Genomic DNA, 27,449 nt, shown 5'->3' on the forward strand with positions numbered 1-27,449 from the left:
ATATTCAAAATCTCAACTTCCAAATTTTTGTTTTTAAAAAAAATTTTCCCCTTTACAGAATTGTTCCTGGACTTTTATCAAATATTTGCATATTTCCCAAACTTTTGTAAAGTATTTTACATTTCCCATAATTTTCGTCATTTTTTATTCCAGACTTCTTTTCAGGTTGCTGGAAACCCTGACTGTAACCAATGCACAGGGGAAAAAAAATGCATGCTTTAACAAGGAACATGATTTATTGATCATTGCCATGCAATAGATGATATAAAAATGGTTCTAGTGATTTTTCCCGATGTAAAGTTCTTCATTCGTCAGGCAGACTCTTCTTTTTCTTTTTTTTCTTCTTTTTTTCAGTTTCCTAAAAATTATTGCAAATTGATTCATATTTATAATAGTGAAAAGATAGAACTAGAAATGAAACAAGAAAAGTATCAAACAAAACTTTATAACTATTGATTTGATTTATCACTTCCAGAAAAATTAAATGGCACTAGATTTTAAACATAATCAAACTATATTATAATGATTTCCATTGTATCGACACCTTGGCTATAACGTCAATAATTAGTGGGTGCAGCTCATTCCTATAGAGACTAATGTTAAAGAACCTTCTTTATAATGTCATTAAAAAACAATGTCCCTTCCGTTATTAAAAGACTACTTCCTTTTTACGAAATAATACAGTTGACTCTCGATAATCCACCCCGTCCAGTAGTCTGATGTTTTTAGGTGGGTTTTGTATATGAGCATTTGAGACTAAAACATGTTGCATTTCTGTGCACAAAAGTTAATATTATTAAAATGGACAACCCCTCTGTGTAAGACTCCCTGCAGTAGCAATCCTTTTCCGAGGTCACGTCACCGTTTCTGTTGTACCTCTCCGTCAGGGAAGTTTCTGGCAAAGATGAGAGGAGGATTGAACTCTTTTAACACTTTTAAACATCCTTTGGTACTTTAGGCGAGTATTTTATTGACCTGGCTATCGTGTCTATTCTGGTTCGATATGTGCTAGATTATCATAAGTCTACTGTAGTCTACTCATACAAAAGTCTACTATTCAGTATATATAGCAGTGTAAAAACAAGGAGGTAATTGTTTTCTCACCCAATCTCATGGAATCCATGAAATCTCTGAGAGTGTCTGTTTAAGACCCCCATGCCCTAAAGCATTCACAAAATTTTCACTGCAAGTGTGCTAACCATGGGTCATTTGATAATTTTTGTCACACCACTGTCATTTTCTATAAATGAGGGTTAATTAGACTGGGACCTACAGTTTATTATAGAATCTAAATGGCTCTCTCCGAGGGTAGATGTGCTAACCCCCTCTGTAAGGGACTTCCTGAAGTAGCAATGTGTTCTGTGGCCATATCAATGCTGCCCTGTGCTATCTCCAAGATGGGAAGCCAGGTGTGTCTGGTCTATCACAGCCCAAGTTTTCTGCGGTTTATCAACTTTGAGACATTAGTGAGAGCCAGTCTGATTTAAAAAAAAAAAACTTTTTGCAGAGAGCAGACAGAGCTTGCACATAATACCTCGACACAAAACAATTAGAACTCTAACAATATAATCATGTTAACACCACTCATACACACAATACGTTCTTGCATGTACCAATTCATTAGAAATCTGCAGAAGAATATGTATAAGATGCTTGTGAAATCAATAATGGTGGTCATATCAACACCATTTCTGTTATACCTTGCGTCAGGAAAGATTCTGACAAGGACAAATCTGGTATTGAACTCACATCTCATTAACATGGGCTACTGCACCCATCAAAACATATGCAAGCCTCCCAGTGTCTGCTATCATAAAAAGTTCAGCAACGGAGAGCAACAGACTTACAACAGTAGAATTATTCAATCATTGCATTTCACTAACAGAAAAATTTATGACAGCAGTACACATAAAAAGTGTCACACAGAAACAAACTTCACGCTAGGGTCACAACACGTACCAATTTGTTCGAAATTCCGCAGAGGAATGTGGACGAGTATGTGTGGTTGAGTAATAGTATTTACTATCAAGGTAGCAAAGTACTGCCACAGTATCTGCAGTTTGAAAATGATATGAATCATTCAAGCACGGGATACATTATACATTGTGACAAATTTCATACCTCTTCTGATCCTTCTGATTCGACTTTGCTTTTCTTTTTCTTCTTTTCTTTATGTTTCTTTGATGAGGAAGCAGTTTCTGTGTCTGGTGATGCTTCACTACTGTTGTCACTTGCAGTTCGCTGAATTATCAATAGACATTAAAAAATGACATTAAAAAAATGGCATTAAAACTGGGGAGAAACAATGAAAATATATTGCCAAAACAATGATTTCAATTAATTTCCTGGTGACTAACTTTTAAGAGGGTTCTTGTTTCTTCTTCAAGAGTCTGTCCAGACTTTATTTGTAAGGTACAATTTTTGTTAAAATTATTTTGTCGAAAGCAAAATAATTTAGTTAATTTATCACAAAAATGCCAATAAATCCAGAATTTTGCGAAGGGTCCGAAAATAGACCTGCATTTTCAGACCCCTGCTCTTGTGTTGTAGAAGTTTTATTTTATTTTCACTCATTAGAATACATATTTAAAATGAAACCATACTCGATACCTGACTAACAGAACTTACCAGATTCAGTAAGCATATATTGACAGCCTAGTTTAAAAAGGCAATGACTCAAACTTCCATGTTTTGAGATATCTGCATTTTAAAGATTAGTTTTGTAGGGAGCATATAAGCAAGAGTTAGGAGTTGTTACTGCTTAGTAATATGTAGAGGTATTTTTCACTGTTCTCATAGCATAATTCAAGAATGCAATTTTTCTCAGTTGTTGCTGTTTGAACTGTATCATCTATACAAACAGTGACCCCCCTCTTATGCAGACACAGATGGGATGAAAAAAATTTGGCTGAAATAAAAAAAAGTGACTTAACCCTTACAGCAGCAATTCTGAAATATTGCGTCACTTCAGCTGGTGTCTTTGTCACTTGTCGCAGGTGCTGTTCCGACTCTACGTGGAGAGTCCGTGTTTCTAATCGATGATGTAGCAGTCCCAATGATGGCATGTACCTGAATTCCAGGCTGTTTTGTTTCACAAGGTATAAGGAACTAAAGGAACCGCCATCATGGTATTGAGCTCTCATCGAACTTCTAGTATGTGTTGAGCTGACCTGACTTTTATGGACTGAGAACATCATATCAGTGGGATAAGGAGACTGATGGTGAAAATATTCTAAATATTTTGTTAAAATTTGTCATCTAAATTTGAATAATGTTAATTGAAGTAAAATAATTAGAGTTCATATTCTCGACTCTTGTTGTGTTTGCTCGTGATACTTTTTCTTGATCCCAGTTGAGACAAGGAAATCGTCACATACCACAATATGGTCACCAATTTTAACAATACATCAAACCACGAACTTCAAATAAGCTATTACAATAAAATATAATAAAACAACTCTTAAAGTACAATTCAATCAAACAAAAGAAAAATGTTGAATGATCATGAGCACATCAAGAAAACATACTTTTCTAGAAGTTTCAGATTCTTGTTTGATATTCACATCACCAAAATCTTCGCCTTCTGCTGCCAGAGGCTTCATGGGAGTGATTGAAATTCTTTCTTTCTTCACTTTTCCAGATCTACGATGAAAAAAAATATTAACAATTTGATAACACTAGATGATAAAATATTCATTTTAAAGCTAATACATAATTTTTTTTTATTATTATGGAATTGAAACAGATTTCACAGCCATTGTTAATCAATCTGAAGAAAAATTTGTGGTGCAAAAGGTTCCCACACCAGCATTAAAAGGTGTCCAAGGTGCATGACTGGATACTCAAATTGAAAGTTTTTTTGCCTCGAGCCAAAGTCCAACAAGCTACTTAACTAGCCTGTCAAAACTACTTGAATATTTGTACCATTGTAGGTCTGTTGTTCTCTGTGGCGACTTTTTAACAGGAAGATTAGCTTGCATTTGCACCTCAAAGTTCAAAGTCACAGAAAACCAACTTTAGCTCGCTCACTACTGCTGTGCTGACGGTGGGATTCGAACCCAGGTCCTTGCGATGTGAGAGAGATGGGGAGTGAAAATTTGGGGGAGAGGGCTCCCAAAAAAAGATTTGGCAGCTAATGTTGCAGGGAAAAATTTATTTGATTCAAGTTTTTTTTTCAATTTAAATATCAGCAGTGATAAACAAACATAACTAGACAAATGACAATTCAATCACATTTATGTTAGCAATTGCCAGTAATAGTCGAGGGTTCGCAGAAAAATCTCCTTGATCATTTTTTGACCAACTTGTTAACCCTAAAATACTAACTAAAAAAATTTTGATGTTAACTGCCTACGTTAAAAAACTGCATGTTAACTGCCTATACCTCCAGGTATAGGTTAGAATTTTTAGTTAGTATTCTAGGGTTAATGACCAACTGAAGAAATAAATATAATTTGAAATCTTGACCTTCCCAATTTTGAATTTTTCTTTTCAAGTTAGTTTTAGTTGTTTTTTTTCCTCCCTTTACAGAACTCCCTTTACAGGGTTTACTGGTTGTATTAAAAAAGTAACAAACCATTGAAAAGGGATTTGTTGAGGAACCATGGTAAACATTTTAAAAATCATTAGTGGGGCCAAATAACCATTGTTTCCAAACAGTTTTTTGCCCAAGTCTGAACTGTCTGAAGTCAAGAACTTTTAAAGCAACCTATCATTCAATTCAGGCCATTTGGTATTTGTGTAAAATTTGGTGATCTGCCAAAAATTGTAGATTTGTATACAGAACATACACAGAAAATCAATTTTATATAGGCCTACATATTTTCCCAACTTTTATGGCCATTTTCCATTTTTCTTTCTCAGATTTTCCAGGTTGATTGGAACCATGTAATAAATTACTTATACTTGACATCTAAAAAAATCATGAAATGAATAACACATAATACACTCACTCATCTACAGAAAACTTGGTGGCCCAGTCAAGAGGTGTACCCTCTACAGGTTTTCCGTGCTTATCTAGGAGGCCTTCTTTTATCATTTTCTTCTTCAATGTTGCCTGCAGAAAAATATTTTCAATGGTTTACTCAGACGATACGATAGTCAATTTTATAACAAGTTTGATAACACATTGCTTTCTCCAGAAATTTACAAGCCACACAAGACTAGACAAATCTCCCAATAATGTAAATGCCCAAATCAAATTTTTTTATATGCTAGTGTTAGGCAAATTGTTGAAAAAAATACGACAGGTCAATTTTTTTTTATATGCCCTGGGCATGCCAGGCCCTAGTGCAAACCATGAATATAATCACACAGAAATAAAAAAAGCAATTATAGAAATTTCAAAACTCATACCCATAATTTTCATGGAGAAAGTGAAATGACTAGTAATTTCACCAAAAATAAGGGGTTTTTCCCCTTCCAAATCCTGTTTGTTTGCATAATACTAAGATTTCTGAGTTTTCTCCATTTGCTGCTCAAAAAATGTATGAACCCTCCTTAACCCACACTGTATATCCCTAAAAGAGGGCAAGTGCGTGTAATTTTTTCCTTTGCAGGGGAGAAAAAGTTGTCAAGGGCTCAATATCAAGTGAATCAGCTTTAAATCCATGATCTTGTCTATGCAGCAGGACTTCACAGCAGTGGTTCTTGACCTTTTTTAGCCCATATGTCCCACTTCAGACCATATTTTCTTCTTGTGGACCTCCTAACTTACCCAGGGCCTCCAACCCTCATGAACGAGTGAGTCCCTTTGTAATTATTGGATCAAATTTAGAGAGAATTAAATTTATAATTTTCATATCTAATAAGTAGTTATTCGGGGGGGGGGGCACTTGTCGTGCCCTCCTTGAATATCTCAGGACTGCAAGAGGGCCATGCGGCCCCCCAGGTCGAGAACCACTGCTTTTGAGGATCATCTCATATGCATGATTTATCTTTCATTGAATCATGCCAGCAAATGGAATCATGATTCATCAAGAACTAGGGATTTAAAGGGAATCTCACAACACACAGCATCCAAAACAATTTTTTCATAACTCAGGAAATACAACTTATACCACAGATCTACTTAGAGACAAAGTTCAACTGTACTCACAATAAAACTAAGATGGAAAAAAAACCACCGAAACAATTTTGTTTTTACTCACATTAGGGCCCAATCCCCATTTACGAGGATACGTATCACGCTCCATAACTACTCTCTTCAGTTTGGCAACAATACCATGGTCACATCCAGCTATTGTAGCAGTCGTCATTAATGCTATAGCTAAAATATTAAGTGATTCATAATTATTATGTAGCTATTACAAATCTCAAATAAAAATTAAAAACCAAATTACAAATGAAAATTTGAAAATAATCAAATTCAGATGAATTTGAAATGAATTTATGACTTGTAAAAAGATGTTTTAACAAAAACGAGATTCGAAATGGTTTAGTTTCATCTCATAATTTGATACAGTTAAACTGACTAACTGAAGTGTTCAAAAACCTAACTGTTTCAACATCTGTAACATGTAAAACAGTAATTAATCTCTAGTAACTGGCACTTGACCATGTGAAGATGTTCCCAGGAATATAATTCTTGTAAGCTTCACCAATATTAATTTTATAATATTGAATTAGATTTAGATGTTTAATTAGCACGGGTGCCAATTCATCTTAAACAATAAAACAATTTGATATTTTTATAATTTGAAAACAAATAAATATACCTTCTCTCTCCCACGCCAAAAACAAGAATATGCACATTTTCACCTTTTGTTATCACCTGGTTCGATTCCTGATATAGCTATCCAAGTTTTGACAGAAACGTGAATGTGCATCTATATTGAAGCACGTTAAATATTTTAGGAAAGTAACTTACATAGAGTACCATGGGTAAAGCAAACATTCGAAAGTCATTTCCTGTGTTCTTCCCCACCCCAAGAATTTGCACATTCATGCTTCTGGCATGGGGGGTGGGGATACAGTATACAGTCGATGCTTGATTTTACTAACCTTAAAAATTTACAAACACATTTTTATGAACTAATCTTCTGGTCTCAAACAATATACTATTCCTTTCAACATCTTTCCCATTTAAGAACTTTCAATTTCACGAATTTAATTAGTTTATCCCATCTGTATGGATTCGTAAAATCGTACGTTGACTGTATTTAGAAACAAAGTTCTGTATATATATATCTCATTTAAATTTGATAAATATTCACACAATTTCAAATCAAAACAATCAGAGAAGATACAATTCAAGACAACAAAACTTATGTTCAATTTAAATTTGCATGAGTTTCCAAAGTCATCATCAAAGCGCTCCAATATACATGTTATACATTTCTTGGCAAACACTATTCAATACTGAATGTATTGCACATTTCCAATAATGAATGATTACAATACAATTTATCTCCAAATGAAAAAATATGAGCAAGCCAGAACGATTTTGGATATGAGAGAGAATCATTTTGGAAGTCAATATTTCGGTTACATCAGGTGTGCACTCCCTTCATAAAAATAGAGGAAATCGGTATCCACACAGACATCAATTATTGCAACAACAAAAAATTCAAAAGTAAGTAAAGTTGCCAATTAATCTCTTTAATTGCTGGAAAGTTCCCAGTGGCAGGAAATAGAAAGCTGCTTCAAGTCGTAATGAATTAAAATATTTAACAAAAAAAATGTGTAATTTTATAATATGCAGACGTGCCAACTTTTGGAATTCAGAAATCCGGAAATTCTTTCGAAGGGGAGTACCCCCCCCCCCCCCCACCACTCATAGACTCGATCAAAAAAAAAAAAAAAAAATCACAAAAAAAAAATTTCAAAAACATTTTTTTTAAATAAATGATGAAAAAGTTCCATTGCCCCCCCCCCCAGAAGAATATAATTCCATGTCAGTCTTTCCATGCAGAATAGAGAAATCACATTTACGTATACTGTTCATAAAACTTAAAGTTTCCTTTCGTGGATGTTATCAGTGATTGATAATCTTGAGTATATGAACTCTCAAAAGCTTTATATTTAGCTGTATATAGCTTAAAATTTTATATTTTCTTTCTGAAGACATATTTAATTGGAGGAAACAATTAAAAAATTATAAAATTATAAAACTATAAAATTATAAAATACAAAGCTGCTGACGAAAAAACTTGTGTTTACCGCATGGCTGTTAATGGAATACAATAACGATTATACAGGAATTTCGGCAACCAAGGTCATGCCCCTGATAAATGATTGCCGATAAAAGCTACTTAAAGTCTTTGCCAGTTGCTTAAATGTGGTCACCAAGACTTTTTTATACGGCTTCTCGATGGAAATGACCACGGCTGTCCTCTATGGGTGTTTTCCCTAACGACGACTACTTTCACTAATGTCACAACAACGTGAAAACTCGCGAAAATCTGGAGAAATTTTTAAAAATCCGGAGAGCGGGAGGAAGGATGAAAAATCCGGAGAGTTGGCAGGTCTGAATATGGAATTAGATTTAGATGTTTAATTAGCACGGGTGCAGATGATATGTGATAAATTGATAAATATGTGAAATTAATATACAGTAAAACGCCTCTTAACGGCTACCCCTAAGAAGCGACATATATTTTCCCCTTTAATAAAAATATGCATTTCAAACCCCTGATTAACTATCACCCCTCTTTCACAGACAATTTTTTTTGTCTCACCAATGACCACAAAAGAGGTTTTATTGTACTTATAAGTTATGAAAATAATTATCAATCGTTCCTTTGAAAAAGGAATAAAAATTAATTAAGCTTTGTCAAAAATACGGGACATTTTATAGAAAATCAGGACTGCATAACTAAAATGTCCTATAAAAGACAAGTTATATGGTCACCTTATATGAGTGGCTTCTCGAAAATATCTGTTATTTATAGAAGCAGATCTTTACCATTCAAAACAGAAAAATTTGACAGGAAACTAACTCAATTTAGATTTTTTTGACAAACGTTCTTCTTTGATATGAAGCCACTCATATATTAACCAAAGAGCGGTAAAAATATGCATGTTTGGCCTGCAAACTGAAAAAGTTGTGAATTCCTGGGTTACACGATCGAGTTATACACTTGAAGACAAATAAGTAACAATGACTTCATCCTAATATTCTTACCCAGCGCAATAGCTTCACCTTTGGTGGTTATTATAACTATTTCTTCATTCAGTTCAATGTTATTTTCATACCTGAGTACACCAGGCAGCATTACTTTTGCGCCATAACAAACTGCATTCACCTAATGAACATAAAATTTTCTATATTTTACATGTCTGCTAATAAGCTGTAAGGTAATGCAGTATATTATACCACAGTTCCTTTTATATCAGCATTGCATTTATGACATTTCAAAAGTAGAAAGTCGACAGAAGGAAAAACAGATGGGAAATATAAATTTTAAACTGTCAAAATAGTCTGTCATGCCTTTATTCTAAATATTCATAAAAGTAAACACAAAAATTTATTCAATATGTAAAAACATGCACACAGCTTTTGGTCTCGTTTCTGAATACCAGGAAAAAATAAAATTTAGAGAAAATATGATTTTGTAACATGAAGCAAAAGTCACCAAATTATAAATTCAATGAGTTTTTATTTTGATTCCTATCATCTTATTTATCAACCAAGGATGGAACAATCTGCAAAAAATGGTAATTATTCCTCATCATGCAAAGCAGAATAATCTGCTCATGCCAAAGGGCATTTTGTAGATGTTGCAGAAGGTGAAAAGAAATACTAGAAGGTTATAGTTCAACAGAGTTCAATTCTCTTCTTCGTCAAATGCTGACAAAGTCTGTCTGGTGCTAGTAGGTAAAAACCAGTTTCGTTATCTATAAATGTTGACAAAGTTCAACTGAGTAGAAAGCACCAGATTTATGAAGTGAGTAGCAGATTTAGAGCCATGAAAAATGCAAAAGACTTAGGGAGGGGCACATATTTAGATTAAAGAGTAAATTATTTAAATCAGTATCATCAAATGAAATTCCCAGATATTTACTTTGGTGGAAAAAGTTTCATATTTCTATTTTCGAACTTTCATAACTGTTTTATCTTACCGCACTGTCTTTCAAAATGATGCGTTTGTGTGACACCAGAAGAGATTCCATTGGATGAATGACTCTTCTCAAATATGATTCATCTTTATGGTTATCATACTGCCACATAGCATCCAACACATCATGCATCGTAGCTAGATCCTGCATGAAATTAAAAAATGAGATAACTCTTGTCTACATTTTATCATATAAAACTTGTTTAATATACATTGAAAAACAGTTCCTTTTATGAATTAAGAAATATGTGCAAAGACTAGTAATTCCCCCAAGATTTGATGCAAATTATAGGAGAAAGCTCATTTGTTGAGATGTCTGAAGAGACAAATTGATAAAAAATAAATGCCCTCCCCCTCTCACTGTAAAATTGCCAATGGCGGGAAATTAAGCCATACCGCAAATCCTAGTAGACAAAAAAATTATTCACTAACTAATTGTTCAAGTTTAAGAAATATGCAAAATATTTATTTTTATGGTCATTATTATCATAGTATCATTCATAAGTTATAGAAGTAATCTTAATCTTTGATTTCAGTAAAGAATAAAATCTCATGAGAGCTTCATTGAAAATACTGTGGGGGAGAAACTAATTCTTATGAAAAAAAAGTTGGGACAGCCGAAATTAAAGAAAATTTCTGTAAAAGATTGTCATACCTATAGGCCTATATAGTTATACAGGGTGCTTCAAAACAAATCAACTAACACTCTTCCTTCGACCGCCACTTCAGTGTTTGTCAAGATGGTGACTGCGCAACAGAAATTGTTTTTGTGTTCTAAGCTTCGCGAAGTGCGAGTCAGTAACAACTGTTCATTGTGCCTTTCATCGACAATACCCTTGTGTTGAAATTCCTACCGCTCAAGACAATTAGGTGATGGCATAAACAATTCTGAGACACGGGTTGTCTGTGTAAAGGGAATCTGTATGGCCTGTAAATCCACTGGCCATCCCTGCATATCAGACAAAAATGTGGAGCTCATCCGACAGTTTCGCACGTCAATCACAGAAATCCACTCACCATGCCAGTAGGGAACTTAACATTCCTGTAACATCTGCCCGGCGTGTTTTGCTATGGCATTTGTTTTTGAAACCATACAGGATTCAATTTCTGCAAACTCTTAATACAGATGAAAAAGAACAACGTGTGGAGTTTTGTGAATTCATCCTTTAGAATGGTCACAAGATGACAATTTTTTAACATGCTTAGCGTTTAGTAACGAGGCTATTTTTCATCTAAGTGGCAAGGTCAACTGTCACAATTTTAGAATATGCAGTATGGAGCAGCTGCATGAAATTGTACAGCATGAGAGAGTCTCACCCAAAGTTAGTGTTTTTTGTGCAATTTCTTGGAGAAAGGTGTATGGCCCCTTTTTTCATAGAGACCACTGTTACAGGAATCACATATCTTGATATGCTTGAAAACCGGTTTTTCCCACAGTTATAAATCGATTCGGGTGACTTCATTTTCTAACAGGACAGGGCGCCACCACACTGGAGCTTGGACGTTTGAGAATTTTTGAACAATCACGTTCCTAATTTAATTATTTCCTAAATGATGAATTGGCCATACAGGAAGAGATTCAGTTAAACATCACTGGCCTCAAAGATCGCCGGACCTCACAGTGTGCGATTTTCTCTTGTGGGGGGGGGGGAGTTTATGTGCACCCCCACTCATGCAAGATAGAGTACAGTAGACTCTCGCTAATCCTGCACATATCAGACCAGGGTATGCTGGATTATCAAAATTGCCTGATTAATGGAAATTAGTTGAAAAAGTCCATTTGAATAATATAGTAGATGATGCTTATTAGAATCATGGATAATGTAAAGATTTGGATATTATGACTTTTGCAAAGTACTGAATGGATCAATATCATAAACATGAGGGAAAAAATTTGTTTATAATTTTCAGGATTTCAGTTCTCTTTTTTTCATCAAAATTTTTTATGCATATTTGGATGGTGAGGTAGAGAAAACCTGACCTTTTTTCCCGATAAATTACCATTATCAACCTGTAAGACTATATAGGAGGTTAGAGGTGTACTCTTTCCTTATTGACAATCATTGCACTCAATTCACAATGCCCTACGTGACCTGTAAGTAGTAGTAACTATAATCCATGAACGCATGAATTTTGTTTTACAATGACCCACCTAACAATAGTTTCCAAATTGTTTTTACATGACATTTAATATAATGTAAAAACAAAATCCCCCTTCCTTCAGTTCATGGTCAGTTACAGTTACTCAGCCGATAGACTTTCTCAGAGGATCTATGGGATATATTGTATATTAAAAAAATTATCAATTCTTGAAACCAATCAGACAGTTCTATTCCACCTACTCATAATGGCTGAATAACAATAATGAATGCAGGACTTTAACTTAAAGCAAAACTATTGTTATAGAACATAGTTGGGTATATATGGAAAAGGGAAATGGCAGATTGGACATTTTGCAACCAGTTGGGTGGGAAAGAAAAAGTTTTGACACGAGTTGTCCCGTTTCCATATGCCTTGTTCAATTAAACTGGAGGTATGGTCATTGTATTTTTTTTTTCTTCAAATTTCCTTTCCTTTATTTATTTAAGATTTTTAAACACAGTAACAAAACATTTAGGGGCTAAGCAAGCTTGTGAGCCCACAAAACAATATCTGATACATATCTGTTAAACATAAATAATGAGAGAAAAAAAGAAAAAAAAACACACATACATATAACACCAAGAAATAAGTGGCAACAGGAATGGAATTGATAAACAAAAAAAATTTGCATTTAGCAGCGTATGCAAGATAAAAGAAGATTACATTACAATATCAAACAGATAATTTAAATCTTCTTGAGTTAACAACCAAGATTTTAAATTGATAAAAAAAGATGTACATGAAGATTGTTCTTTTATTAACTGAGGAAGTAAATTAAATATTTTGGGAGCTAAATACAGGAAAAAATTTTGGAAACAAGTTTTATTTGGCCTTGGTACCTGTATAGTATGACGTCGTATTTGCTCTTGGATTTTTTTTAGTAACATGTTTTCCTCTTCCATTCTCGAAAAAAAAAAAATGCTGGGTTACTGAACAGACCAGATCAGTGCAAACTGGATTATCGGGAGTCTACTGTAGTTTGAATCATTTAATTTTTTGATTGTGTCTCAAATATAAAAAAAATTCTTCAAAGCACCACCCTGAACAGAAAACAGATTTTAAGTGTTAAAATTTTAAGATTTTCAGTTTAACAAAAATCTGTTTTTTGTTAAACGTTCCACTATATTATTTTCAATGCGAGAAGAAAGAAATGACAGGTTGCTGCCAAAAAATTCAGTGATTTCTTCATTAATGCAATTAATCACATTTGCATACTCTTTATAACTTGATTTTTGAATAAAAATCCCAGTCACATTTTCTTGGCAACCCAGATTGTCTTTCACATCTTTTCTAATTTTTTTATTTTGTCTTGTATACAGGGTGTCCCATAATTCTACCACCAAAATAAGAAAGGTAATGGCACATGTAAAAACAAATTATTTTCATAATACAACCCGAGGTCACGACCCCATGACTTATTTGTCTGCAGCTTCACTATTTTTTTCAGTCAAGATAATGCAACGGATTATTACTGATAAATACAAAAGTCATAATACACAAGCTGTCCAACAAGATGGCTGAAGAAATAATTAATATCCATAACTACATGAGAAAAACAAATAAAAATTTACAACATATTTGGAACATACTAAACGAAATGGGAACTCAAGAGGGAGAAAAAAAAAAAGCACCTTTTCATCTCTGATTCCAGAACGGTTTCTTCTCAGCTCAAGCATATTACCACCAACACCGAGCGCAAGACCCAAATGAACACATATTGTACGAACATAGGTGCCTGCCTCACAGCTCACCCAGAATATGCCTGATAAAATAATAAATGCATAATCAGAAACATGCTTTCATCCTCATATGACATCAAACTCTAAATGATATACTAAAAGCAAGCGCAAGTACAGTGAAACTCCTCTAAGACGGCCACTCAGCATTCTGTAAAAAAGTGTCAGTCTGCAGAGGTGATCGCCGAATAGAGGTTGTATGGCAGGGAAAACACATTTTTAGGGGGAGGGATCTGTCTAAATAAGACTGATCCTGTTCAATAATCTGTTTCAATGTCCCAAAAAAATCTTTGCTCCATTTATTTACACTACCCAAAAAAAAAACCAGATCTTTTGTATTCGAAATTTCCCATTGTAAAGTGAAACCTCGCTACAACAATAAATTCCTCTACAATAGTTTTCAAATCTCCTCTCGATACAATATATATATATTCTTCACTATGATAAACCCCTAAAAATACTCTTTAAAAAATATAGAAACTGCCAAAACATTATTTTTATTCATTTTTTGCTCGAAATGTCCTTAAATATATTTTTAAACTCATCACATGTTTCAGTTCTTCCTAGGACGTTCAATAATATCTGTATTGGACATGACCTAATCATTGAAAGTGTTCGCTTGTGTGATACACCAAAGTATTGCGATAAACCCTTTTAAAAGAGCAATAAATCCAAAAAAATTCTTTTATCAGCTAATGAATTAAAATGTTCTATATTGAGTATTTATTCAGCGAATAAATACTCAAATGCACATTTTTTGGTGGTACTAACAATGCTGATTTAGAAAAGATGCCAACAGCAGCATAAATTTGATGGCACATGATTATAATGTTCCCTCTGCAATTATATTTTTTCTTGGCCCAGTATCATTATGATAATATTTCACTGTATTTTATGCAGAACTGGAAATACCAGATCATCCGATCAATTCCTTAATCTGTATTATCATGGATCTGTTCTTTCCTTATGGCAAGTACTGCATATGTTAAAAAAAATATTTCCTGAATGTTATGCTGAGGTGAACTCGGAAAGAAAAGTCATCTTATCTCCGCCGGGACTTAAACCAGGTCCTCTTGCATACTGGGCAAGCATGCTACCATCTACATCACTCGAGAAACAACCCTGTCCTCCTTATTTCACACACTGTGGCATGGGGCGTTGAAGTAGAGGCATTGGTAGCCTCTCTTAACTTCAAGAGATGGCCCCCAGGTGGGACAGTAGAAAGATGCTGGTGGAGACAAGATGACTTTTCTTTCTGAGAGCATAATATCTAGAAAATATTAGTTTCCTTAATATTCTAGGATGAGAAAAAAACCTGTCTATCTCACTGCATATGTTTCTTCCACCTTTTTTTTTTACACTGGCATTGTCGTTCTACTGAATCTCTGCATGCTAGAAAAAGTGAAGAAAGCATTGACAAAGCCATATCTTCTATCTATTCAATAAAGATCATAGGTTATTTGTCTGGTTTACCCTGTCACCCCAGCAGCAGATTTTTAAACTGTCTTATCAGCCAGCAGCAACCATATAGCATTAGCCTCTTTGTCATCCTATTTACAAATGTTTCCAACCTGATAGTGTCACATATGAACAGAAAATCTGATTGGTCTGAAAAGGTTTTTATGCGGATGTATAAAGATTATACAGTTATACGAAGAGAAATATCAGCTCGGAAAGCATTGGGAAGAAAAACTCATAAAAATTTGTTTTTCTTGCAGCGACCTCTACTTGAACTTTTACCGATTGCGGAAAAATGAAGACGCCGTGCTTCACATTTTCCTGGTGGAATGTTTGTTACCTAGCAACGCAAGTTGCGATAAAAATTGAATGTTTTTCTTCGCACTCGGCAAGCAACCATTGTTATGTGATGTCCTTCATTTTTATGTGTCCGCACCAAATTAAACATGTATTTATTTAAAAACCTTCTGATTGTTATTATCATTAATAATGGAGCTGAACAACCGGTCCTACAGACAGGCGCCTAAACTCTTATCTATAGAGAAGTGGTCATGGATAGGTCAACCACTGATCACACACAGAGGTAGCTGTGGAATAGGGGTGATTTTTTTTATTATGTCTATGGAGCCTATTGTCCATTCTGAGAAAAACTGGCTGCGGAATAGAGGTGGCCACCTATGGAAGATTCACTGTATTTCAATGGAAATAGAATGATTTCAATAAAAAAAAAGAATATTAAACAAGCAAAGAAAAATACTAACCAATATTCTTTTCTTTTTCAAATTGCAATAGCTTCATTTCATATATAGTTCGTACTCTAAGTTGTCTTTTCACAGCTGATATTAGCGGAGGTCGTTGGAATAAAGCACCAGTAAGAGTTTCCAGTTTCTTTAAAAGAAAAAAAAGACTAATAAGTGATAGTATTTTATGACTTAGACCGGAGATTATGATAACATCAAAGCACAGTTGTATCAGTTTTGACAGGAGCAGGGATGCAAGTGCAACTTATCCATCTTGAAGCAACAAACTTTCATTTTTGGAGCAAAATTAAAAATGGAACACAGGCTTATCCGCAATTTAAGGGGTAATTTTTCCCATAACATGCTGAAAATTTTGCCAAAAATGGTTAAAACAGATAATTCTACATAAAGTTCCTTCACAAATTAAAGTCCATTTAAAATTTTTCTGAAATTTGGTAAAACATGCATTACTGAAATGAGGATATTATTTTGATTTTTTTCCCAAAATATACACATGCATACTGGAAGCCTAGGAGCAAGAATTTACTGTTTGAATACCAAAATCTTATTCATCCTATGGCAAAAAGTGTAGAATTTAATAAGAGTTCCATGAAAATAATAATGTGTATCTCCGCCAATCCTGGGACAGCTCTTTAGGCCTTGTAGCTGCATGGGACGCTGCCAAATCCCCCAAAGCAGAATGTTTAGCACTGTTCTGCGATGAATAACTCAGCTGACTGGAAATTTACTGTGATAAAAATCCCCATATATGTAATAATCTTTTTCTTAAAATTCTTCCAAATTGTTCTGCAGTAATGCTAATTGTTCTGTGACGTACGTTGCAGATTTTGGCACATTCTGCTTTGGGGGATAAATCTAAGATAGAACGGCGATGAAAAGCTTTGCAGATCAAAAAATAACATAGTTGGGAATGGCAAAAATAAGTTTGGTGTGGGTAGTTTTTTTCTCAAGCTACTTGCCCGTCTGTAGGTGTCAAACCTGGATTTCAACAACGTGAAATTGTCACGACCAGCAACTGCCAATGATAATCACACGGCCGCATAGGGTATTTGAGCTGGAGTTTTTAGATTTCGGTGATTGGAAGTTCAACAATCTCTGAAAAATTTTGATAATTTGAACGAGTGGCACAATCACATATACAGTCGAATCCTGTTATAGCGAACTCCACGAGACCAGAGAAACCACTTCGTTATATGAAATTTCGTTATAAAGGAATTCCAAGTTTTTTCATTGTTTTTGTATAAACATATCTGAAGGATTAGAAAAATGTTCGTTGCAACAAGAATTTTGCTATAACAGTATTCATTAAAACGAGATTCGATTATGATTTTTCAAAAGGTGCATGTGCAATCTTGTGGGAAACAAAGCGAGTTTAAACCATAGATACACTGTCAGTGAACGCAGCTAGCTGCGAAAGTACCATTATTTTCAGTATAAAACTAGCTGGAGAAAAAAAACTCTCCGAAATCATAAAATTCAGTACACAGCCCTTCATTCAAGGAAGCAAGTAGATATTTCAGCCTATTCTTTGATAGCCGAAGAGGGTTATATTAATAACAGTACAGGACATTTTTTGTACTTTAAAGCAGTAAAACTACTTTCCAAGGCACTGAGTTATAGCTCAGTGTTCTAAGGTCAGGAGATAGCACGATTACGATAGATGGTGGGAAAGGGGGAAAACAATATATATATATATGTGTGTGTGTGTTTTCCCCTCCATAGTTTTCGCCTTGCCTCAGAAAAAAAGAGCATGCTCCCCACACAAAAAACTTACACACATCCTTTTCCTGCATTACAGGTAATTGACACGAACATCAGCTCTGCATACAAAATCAGAATTGGCACTAATGCGCAGGGATTCTGTGTGTCAGCGCACCATGTAGAAAGAGAACCGTTTCGGCAGTTCTTGCATCCCAGCAGGAGCAGGTGGTGGTTGGTAGTTAAAACTGGTTTCAATCTGGTCAATATTAGTTTTGACAACTTCAAGTGATCACTCAACCATTTTTTCATTTTCAGGTCACTGGGAACCAAGAGAGATGTTTTTGTTTAAAAAAAAATCAAATTTTCTAGGTGGATTATACGCGCCTGCATCTAATCTGTAGCATTTTTTTCTTCTTTTGAGAGCTAGGAACTGAAATGACCATTTCTTTAGTTTATGAAAACAATACTTTTTTTTACAAAAACATCACAAAATGATTCATTCCATAATATTTCCTTATGGATAAATGAAATTTGCATATGAAAATTATATGCAGCTGCATACTATACAATCACATTTTTTCTCGAAATTGACAAATTTGCAACTGCGGATAATACACAGAAAATTAGTGATATAAGGACAACTTCCCTTTGTAACACTGACAGCAAACTCTACAGCTGATACATCAATTTCATTCTAATTTTTATAAGGCTCGAAGACCCATTTAATCATAAAATGAATTACAAAAAATTCTTTCTAGTGATTCTTTATAAAAAATATATATATCCAAATTACTTATATATATACATATAAGAAGTAATTTGGAACAAAACCTCAGGACAATTTACCTTCTGGACTTGCTGCACATCTTCCACAGCGTTATGGAGTTTGAACACACAAACATACTCTTTTCCAGCCGATTGTTGTGATTTAACTAAGCGTGTTGCTCTCTCAATACAGACAATGAGACATCCAGACACTTTAGGATCAAGAGTCCCACTATGGCCAGTTTTTTCAACCCTTAAGATCTTTTTAATCCAAGACACTACTTCGTGGGATGAAGGATTGCAGGGTTTATCGAGGTATATAACTCCTGTTTTCAGGTATTCTTGAATATCTCTTTTTAAAGGCGAGCTTCCTGCTGGAATAGGAGTGTAATGGCACGTTCGAATGTTAAGTCTGTCAAAATACTAAAATGAAAAAAATAGTTGATACAATATAAGAACCTCCATGCATAATACATACACAGAACATAGTTATTCATGCATGTTAAAAGCAGAATTGATTTTTTGCCATAAAAATCACACTTAAAAGAGATTCCCTAAGACGTTTTGGTATTATAACATGACTTTGTATGGACTCCCACGTGACATCATACTAGCCATCCCCAACTGTTGCTCCAAACGTCAAATTACCTATCAAAACTACACTCAAAATCACAGCAATGAAAAATTTCTAATCGGCCCAAAAATGGAACAAACTAACATAAAAGAGATGCACAATCATCCAGGATATGAGATCATCTTTCCGATTTGAGTGTGGAGAGGCCAAAATGACTGGAGCTGTTTGATGAATTTATTTTCTTCAGAATTCAACACTGAAACATTTCTTTGTAATCTCTGGCATAATGGTTACAATTTACTGTGCATATGCGATGTCATTTTAGAGGCACAGGCGACAGATTTTTCCCGGGTATTCTTTGGATAAAGCATTTTTAAAATCACAATAAAAATTTTTGGAAGAATTAGAATTTCTTGGAAGTCTAGGAGATGAATGGCAGCTTATATTATACAATAGACAATTTCAAAATCGAAGTAATTTGGAACAGATGAATTTGTGTTGAAAGTTCTGATGTTACAATTAGACCTCAAACCATGCAAATAGTTGGAGATGTACTTTCTGAATGGGCAAGTAAATTTCTATTGTGTTTCTTGTATTACAAATTACATCAGATAACAGTAAAATTGCATCTGAGATAAAAATACACAATTTTCAATGGTTTTGTTCTGCTGAACACGAATATTATCACAAAAAAGTTTTATTGGCTCTCATTTTGGAGATATTAAACAGTCAACAGTTAAAAAGTGCTTTACTGGCATTATTGTATAGTGAAAAAGTGGTCAACCTTGATGACAAACTACCATTGGTCAGTCAGGGATGCTTTCTATGTTCAACACCAGTGCAAAGCAGAACAGAGTATGTGTCGGATGCCGATAAATGAACTCTAACAATTATTGCAATAATACATTTGTGTTTTTTGCATATTAATGTGTCGCCTTCATATATTGGGCAAGTTTCTGTATTTCTGTGTTGTTTTTTCTATATATTTTTGTTTTTCACATGTTTATGTTGTATTCAACATATTGTATTGCATTATTATATTATATATCTATCAAGTACGATTTCAGACGAAAAACCAAAGCATTTTTTATAGTTCAATTCATGTTCAGCAAACCAAATTACATAAATAATGGCAATTTTTACATCAGTTGCAGAAGATTTGTCAGATTTGTTGTTCAGTATTATCAATAAATGATTCACCAGCTTATAGTAAGCTCTATGTGTATTCATGCTAGCCAAAAATACAAATAAGCTGCAAATCATTTCGAAAGCGTAATGCAAATACCTAAATACCAGTTTAACTTGCCAATGGATGCCGAATGAAAGGGATCTGAAAATGTCACCCCCCCCCCCCTCTGACATTTGGCTCCGGTATATATTGCCCCAGACATTTTGGTTGTTCTAGTTGTGTAACTGACTGTGTGGGCAACCAAGTAAGTGTCTGAGTGTGAGTGACTAAGTGATTGGGTGAGTAACTGTATCAGCAAGGGTCTGTCCACTTTCTTTCTAGGGTCCTGTTTTTGTGAAAATAATCATTAATTTTGGCAAATAAGTAATTTTGTGGGCAGCAAAATAATCAAGAATTACTCTATAACAAAAGAAATGCCACATTTATGGTTTCATTCATTTTTATTTTGTTAATGGTCCATTTATCAGATCCAGAATTTAGAGAAAGTTCCAGAAAACAGACCAAAATTTTAGCCGGACAGATTACTGATGAGTGGCCATATAAGTAGATGAATGATCATTGAGGGACCGTATGATTGATCACATTAGCGACCACACTCACTTGGTCTCTCATAAAGTCACATACTGTCACTAACTCTTATGGCCACCCATTCACTCACTCACCCACTGATATAGTAACCCACTTCTTCAATTTGTCGCTTCTACGATCCTGCACGTGGTCGTTCATACGGTCACTTACTTGATCACACACGTGGACGGGACAGAAAAATGTACTAGGGATGAAACATTGGGATGCAAGAGGCAAAATCTATGTAAGCCTGAATGAAATGAGATGGAAAAAGAAAAAATTCAAAACTTACTTTCAATAAAAGTGGCCAGTCTTCTGTGCCAAGATTTGGAAAATCATCTGATGGCTCAAGGGCAAATGTTTTCTCTGCTTGGATATCCTACAAATAAAATATAAATTTTTATTCAAAATCATTATTAAAAACCTCACTTCCACAACTCTTTTGCAGTCACAGGTTAGATAAAAAGATTTGTCCATAAAACAAGGGTGACCATTAATCAAGGGTTTGAAAATTTAAATGCATACTTTCATTATACAACGAGAAATTATTATTAGACCATAAAAAACAAGTGGCTGCATATGAGGGGTGTCCGTTAATAAAGGTTTTACTGCATATGAATCACAGTTTTCAAACCAATTTCAAAAATTAAGAAAATTATTCAGTTGTGATACATTACATACAACTCATTTACATTACATGCATCCCCCATTACTATTTTTTGAACATACACCCATCCACTTAGATTAATATTACTATTCGTCATAAGAGTGGCTTTATCTCATACTCATAGGTGCTAATGCTTTTGGTTTATCCAGAAGCCTTCAATTTTTCAGCCTTATTGAAATCTTCCAGTAGGAAACCAAATTCTTTTGGTTTTTTCTTGTATCTTTATAGGAAAACCCCTGAAAATCCTCAAATACCACTTTGCTTGAATGAAAAATCCCTAAAGTAAACTCTTCCATTCTTTGCAATTCCCGGCTGTTCATGTTTCTCAGGAAAAAATATGGGAAATAAGGATTCCTATGTACAGAAAATCTAACTTTTACCAAATATAAAGCAAAAATTAAACAGTTGCCAATTATTGCTAAAAAAATCGGGACAGCAAAAAAAATATGGGAGCATTGCAAGAAATGAATCATATGGTCACCCAAAACACTGTAAAAATCTTTACTTTTCCCTTTTATTTGCATAGGTTTTCTTTGGTGCGATCAAAGTATTTCATCACATAAAAAACTTAGAGATTCTTCAATATTTGGCTCTGCTACGTTGACGATACATTCGTTGTTTGGGGGCATGGTGAAGAAAATTTACACCGATTCTTGGACCATCTCAACAGAATCCATCCGAACATCAAGTTCACTATGGAAATATAGAAAGAAGGACAGATCCCGTTCTTGGACGTTCTGGTCAGCCGTCAAGGTCAACGTTTAGGCCACAGCATTTATCGTAAGCCTACTCACACCAACAGATATGTGCATAAGCTCTCCAATCATCATCCTCACCAAAAACGAGGCGTACTGAAAACCTTGATCGAGAGGGCAAGAAGACTATGTGAAGGAAAAGATCTAGGTAAAGAGATTGAGCACTTAAAATCAGTTTTCCGCTCTAATGGGTACACGAAAGACGACATCAAGAAAGCCTTACGCTCCATCAAGGAATCACCAACGGAAAATGAGCAGTCACAATCAATTGGAAAAGCTGTGCTGCCTTTTATCCCCGGAGTGACGGCAAGAATCAGCAAGGTCATGAAAAAACATCGTATAAAGACCATTTTCAAACCAACCAGAAAAATATGTGAAATGCTGCGATCAGCAAAAGACCACCGTGACCCTCTATCAACACCGGGGATCTACCGAATACCGTGCACCTGTGGTCAGGTATATATTGGAACCACAAAAAGATCTGTGGCCACGAGAATAAAAGAGCACGAACGATGCTGCAGAATGGGCCAAACAGAAAAGTCGGCGGTGGCAGAGCATGCGCTTTACGACAACCACAGTGTACAGTTCAGCAAAACACAGGTAATAGCTAATGTTGACCACTTCTTCCCACGAATCTACAGAGAGGCTATTGAAATATACAAGCACAAAAACAGCTATAATAGAAGAGAAGAAACTTTGAAATTGAGCAGATCCTGGACACCAGCTCTCAGAAGAACAAGAACCTTCCCCTTCAAGGTCCAGCAACAGAATGATGACAACAGCCAATCAGATAACTCCACATCTCTCGGCCAATCAGGTTCTACCAGCATAACAACTGTTTACAATACGCTGTTAGCCATAGAATCAACTGACCAATCGCAAAACAATAGTGTAGTTCAAGCCACTTATGTGCATAAATACAACCTGAGACTCCGGAAAACTTGACTTTTTTAAGTCCAGTTTATCAATTTTCCTGATGATGCCAACCACTAGTGTTGGGGAAACGTTGAGAACAAACTCAAACGGACGACGGTCTTCGAACCCGAAAAAACAATTTTTATCAAATGATGGCCGCGAAAACCTTATAGACTATTCTTCAATATTTCGGAATTTCGGTATCATATTTGACAACAATTGCTGATTTCCCTTCCTTAAAAAAATTCTAATTTTCCCATGTTTTTCCTGAGAATACCTTTAGAGACCTAAATAATATTTTCTTTACATATTTTTCATTCAAGAGAAGCACACTTTATTGGATTTTTAGGGATTTCTTTTTTTTTATAAAAAGATGAAAAAATAATGTAAGAATCTGATTTCAGACCAGAAGAAAATTGGAAGCATTAGGACCCACGTTACTGCATAGCTGCCAACTTGGCAGAATTAGAGTTAACGTGGTCTTCATGCTGATCTAAATTCTGTGTCAAAGTAAATTTTTTAGAGATTTTCAAAAAACACAATATATAGAGGTTTTCATAAATTATAAAATTGTAAGGATTTTTCCCCTTTGCAAAAATGTGACATTATGAACACCATCACTGATCAATGCAAACTCACCACAAACACGATGGTTAAATCATCTGTCATTACCACCATAGGTGGAGATAGACTTGAAAGTCTGGGGGGCACGATGATTATGTGAATTCATATATATGCAAATACATTAGATCAGTCGGCTTTACCTTCGATGCTGGGGGGGGGGGGGCACCCATGATTACTACTCAAAAAATCAAATCATGCCAACAAAAAAAATTTGCAATTAGACCCTAAACGGGACAAACAGAATTAATCAGGCATATGGTCCAAGTAGATGCAAATCATCTTATCGATTTTTGATGTAGAAATACCAAATGAACGCTGGCTGTTTGCCCCCCTCCCCCACCACTATCACATAAAAATGAAATACTTTGTTTTATGACACAATGATGACAATTTATATAACACTCGTGACATCATTTTATGGATTAAAAACGAGAGAAACACTATTTTTAGATAAATTCTTTGAGAATAATTTTTTCCCTAAAATTATGAACTTTTTTTTTACTGTACTGTTACAGTAGAACCTTTCATAACTGATACTCTCTGTTAGCGGACACCTCCGGCTGATGGGCCTTGATGTATTTTACTATACATTAATGGACACTCCTAGTTAGTGGACAAGATTTTGTCCCATGGATGTCTGTTATAGAGGTTCTACTGTGTTATTACTGTGTTCCAAAAGCTTATTTCGAAAGAACGAAAAATTTTTCTCACTCCTAGTGATCTGGATTTCTTCTTCTTCTTTTTCTCTTTCTTTGACTCTTCTGAATCTGAAATAAATAAGATGAAGGTAATCTGAAAAAAGTAACTTTAGTTATACAGCAAACTAGAGAGAAATATATATTTGACATCTTCTAAAATACTTTAAAAAATCCCTAAAACCGAAGACTTAGTGGCCAACTTTGGAGAATGAGCATTGGAGGATTTTTGCCTGTATCAAATTCCGTATGAAAATAAATATAAAAGGGATTTTCAGAAAAGAATGTAAGCAGTTTACATCAACAAGAATAAAATAGAATTGCCAGATGGCCGCGGATGGGGAAAATTGCTGCAGCTCTTGACGAATGGATGGAAGGTTTCGACAGGTGTTCGAACACCCCGAAAGTAGAATGTGCCAAAATCTGCGACGTAGGTCGCAGAACAATTAACACTACTGCAGAACAATCTAAAAGAATTTTGAGAAAAAGTGCAAAACACACTATTACATGTATGGGGATTTTTACCACAGAACATTTCCAGTCAGCTGAGGGCTCGTCGCAGAACAGCGCTAAACTTTCTGCTTTGGGACCAACCCCCCCTCCATAGCCCCAATCAAACGTTTTTTTTTCATTTTTGTGAATTTTTTACAATCAATTAAAGAAAAATACCTTCCCCTTTCCCCAGGTAGGTCCTGTGGACTTTCCTGAGCAGAATATAATAATGCGAAACATTTGTCGCTGAATTTTTATGCTATCTGGAATGTCCCTAGTTTTTTATTTTCAATACAACCATACCATTCAAACTTTTTCCATGCGATCGGCACACGACACTGACCATGCAGAGCTGATTCCAAAGAGTTTAACTGCAGCCTTGTGGGAAAACTCATGAATTTCTGGGAAGTTTCAAGAGTTTTTCGAGGTTTGAACAAAAGAATAATTTAGCGGTTATTTTTTATGTAAGTGTAGAATTGTAAGAAGAAAAAAACATTGCTCCCTATACGTCACCCCCGCCCCATTCCAGAATTTTTTTCTTCTTTTCTTATATAACTCAAGACAACCCTGTAGGATCCTGTATTACAATCATAGTTCCTATCCTCTTTAGGCTGTATAATACAGTGGTCCACCCAGACACATCCAGAGGGCCTCATAATAAGTAGGCCTAAAATACAATTTTAGTGGCCATGGACCTCACTGAAATGTTGAATGTGGCGAACATTGTGTGAACGGACGAAGGTGCCTGGTGTTAAGGGATAGATCCATGGGCCCCAGAATTTACAGCACTCTTAGGCCGGTCCCTTCTATGGTGAATATTTATATAACATGCAAAACACAAAAAATGACTAGAACTGTCCAGAGACAATGTCAGCCCCACCCCTTGTGGGGGACATGGATATATTGCTACGCTAGATCTCTACAATGCAGCATATTTTTGGGGGGAATTAAGGCCAATAGATAAATGGTCCCCCGAATTTCGGAGGGGCTCAGGGACTCGCTTGGACAGGGGGGCATTGAGTTGACATTTCAATTTTCCACACTAGATACTTACATATGTTCAACCCACGGCCAAATGTAGCCCAAAACTTAAAACACTTTGTAAAAATCAAGTCATCTCTATCTGTCCCACCTAGTCGAGTGACCTATCCCACAGTTCCAGAGCACTTAAGCACACACACACGCACAACCAGTGGCCCATTTACAGATCACTTAAGTGACCCGTGGCACTGTTCCAAATCGCCCAAGTGGCCCGCGACATATTTACAGATCACTTAAGTGACACATAGAACTTAGTTGCCCGCGGCACAGTTCGACATCGCTCGAGTGACATGTTTTCAAATAAATGAAGTGGCACGCACGTTCCTGAAGGTTGAGTATCTTTGCTCTATACATTATATTACCCCATTAGGAGGGGGGGGGACCCGTGAAATTTCCCGGTCGTGGCTGGGGGTCCGGAAGTAACACTGAAAGCATATAAATTGATTTTCAACAACTTCACGGGACATACACGTGCTCAATTGTATGCTAATGAAAGTTATATCTTGTATAAAGGAGAGACAAACACAATATTTACTTAAGATTTATCAACGACTCCATACTAATTAACGAGTAACGTTTCAACAAAAATTAATGATATCAAGTAGCGGTGTAAATAAAAATTGACACCTCGTTGAACACCGTGATTAATTAACAATGTTTATTCGGTGAAAGATATGAATAAAATAACCCATACCATCCCGCAGGACGAACTCTTCAGCTTCAGCCATGTCTGCTAAACAATGTTTCAAAAAAAACCACGTGTGTTGCCGTTTGCGGCGTTACTCGATGTTTTTCTTGGGCATTGCGCACACTCCGGGGTCCTTTCCTCCACACCAACGATTTCAAGGGAAACAGATTAATTAATTTTTCGATTTTTTTAATTATATTTTTTTGGAGTTATTTTCATGAAAAACTTTAATTTTTAGATATACAATTTTTTTTTCATCATCATTCCATTGAGTTTCATCTCATTGGACTCTGGTCATTTTTCGCTAATACCTTTTTTTTTTTTTTTTTTTATGTATGACCATATGACACGCAATGTCAAGCAGAATACTGAAATTTTTGTGGACACTGACATTTTTATTTAAAAAAATTTCCGTGTATTTGAACTAAAATTTTGATTTTCTCACAAATTCAGGATTCAAATTTTTTCCTATCGTATAAATGAGGGTCTTGGGATCACGTAAATAATTGGAATAAACTAGTTAACCCATAGGTGGAGATAGACTTGGAAGTCCCGGGGGGGGGGCACAATGATTAATGTGAATTCATATATGCATGTATTTATTAGGCCGGGATTACACTA

At 35.2% G+C, this 27,449-nt stretch overlaps 1 protein-coding gene across 1 annotated transcript; it reads right to left on the reverse strand.

Moving 5' to 3' along the window:
* Window positions 1–217: 217 nt before the first annotated feature.
* Nop60B (dyskerin pseudouridine synthase 1 Nop60B) lies at window positions 218–26,981 on the reverse strand. Its single transcript, XM_089252654.1, has 13 exons — window positions 26,835–26,981; window positions 24,624–24,679; window positions 21,244–21,330; window positions 18,703–19,044; window positions 16,156–16,282; window positions 13,832–13,962; window positions 10,063–10,203; window positions 9,125–9,245; window positions 6,150–6,268; window positions 4,953–5,056; window positions 3,528–3,642; window positions 2,122–2,241; window positions 218–358 (listed from the first exon to the last, which is right to left on the reverse strand). Exons 1-13 carry the CDS (start codon window positions 26,866–26,868, stop codon window positions 305–307), a joined length of 1,551 nt encoding a protein of 516 aa, XP_089108780.1. The 5' UTR covers window positions 26,869–26,981; the 3' UTR covers window positions 218–304.
* Window positions 26,982–27,449: the final 468 nt, after the last annotated feature.

Source organism: Pholcus phalangioides, unplaced genomic scaffold (assembly GCF_987345545.1).
Source record: "Pholcus phalangioides strain wild (caught in Gottingen) unplaced genomic scaffold, Ppha-v1.0 ptg000030l_1, whole genome shotgun sequence".
Taxonomy (NCBI): Eukaryota; Metazoa; Arthropoda; class Arachnida; order Araneae; family Pholcidae; genus Pholcus; species Pholcus phalangioides.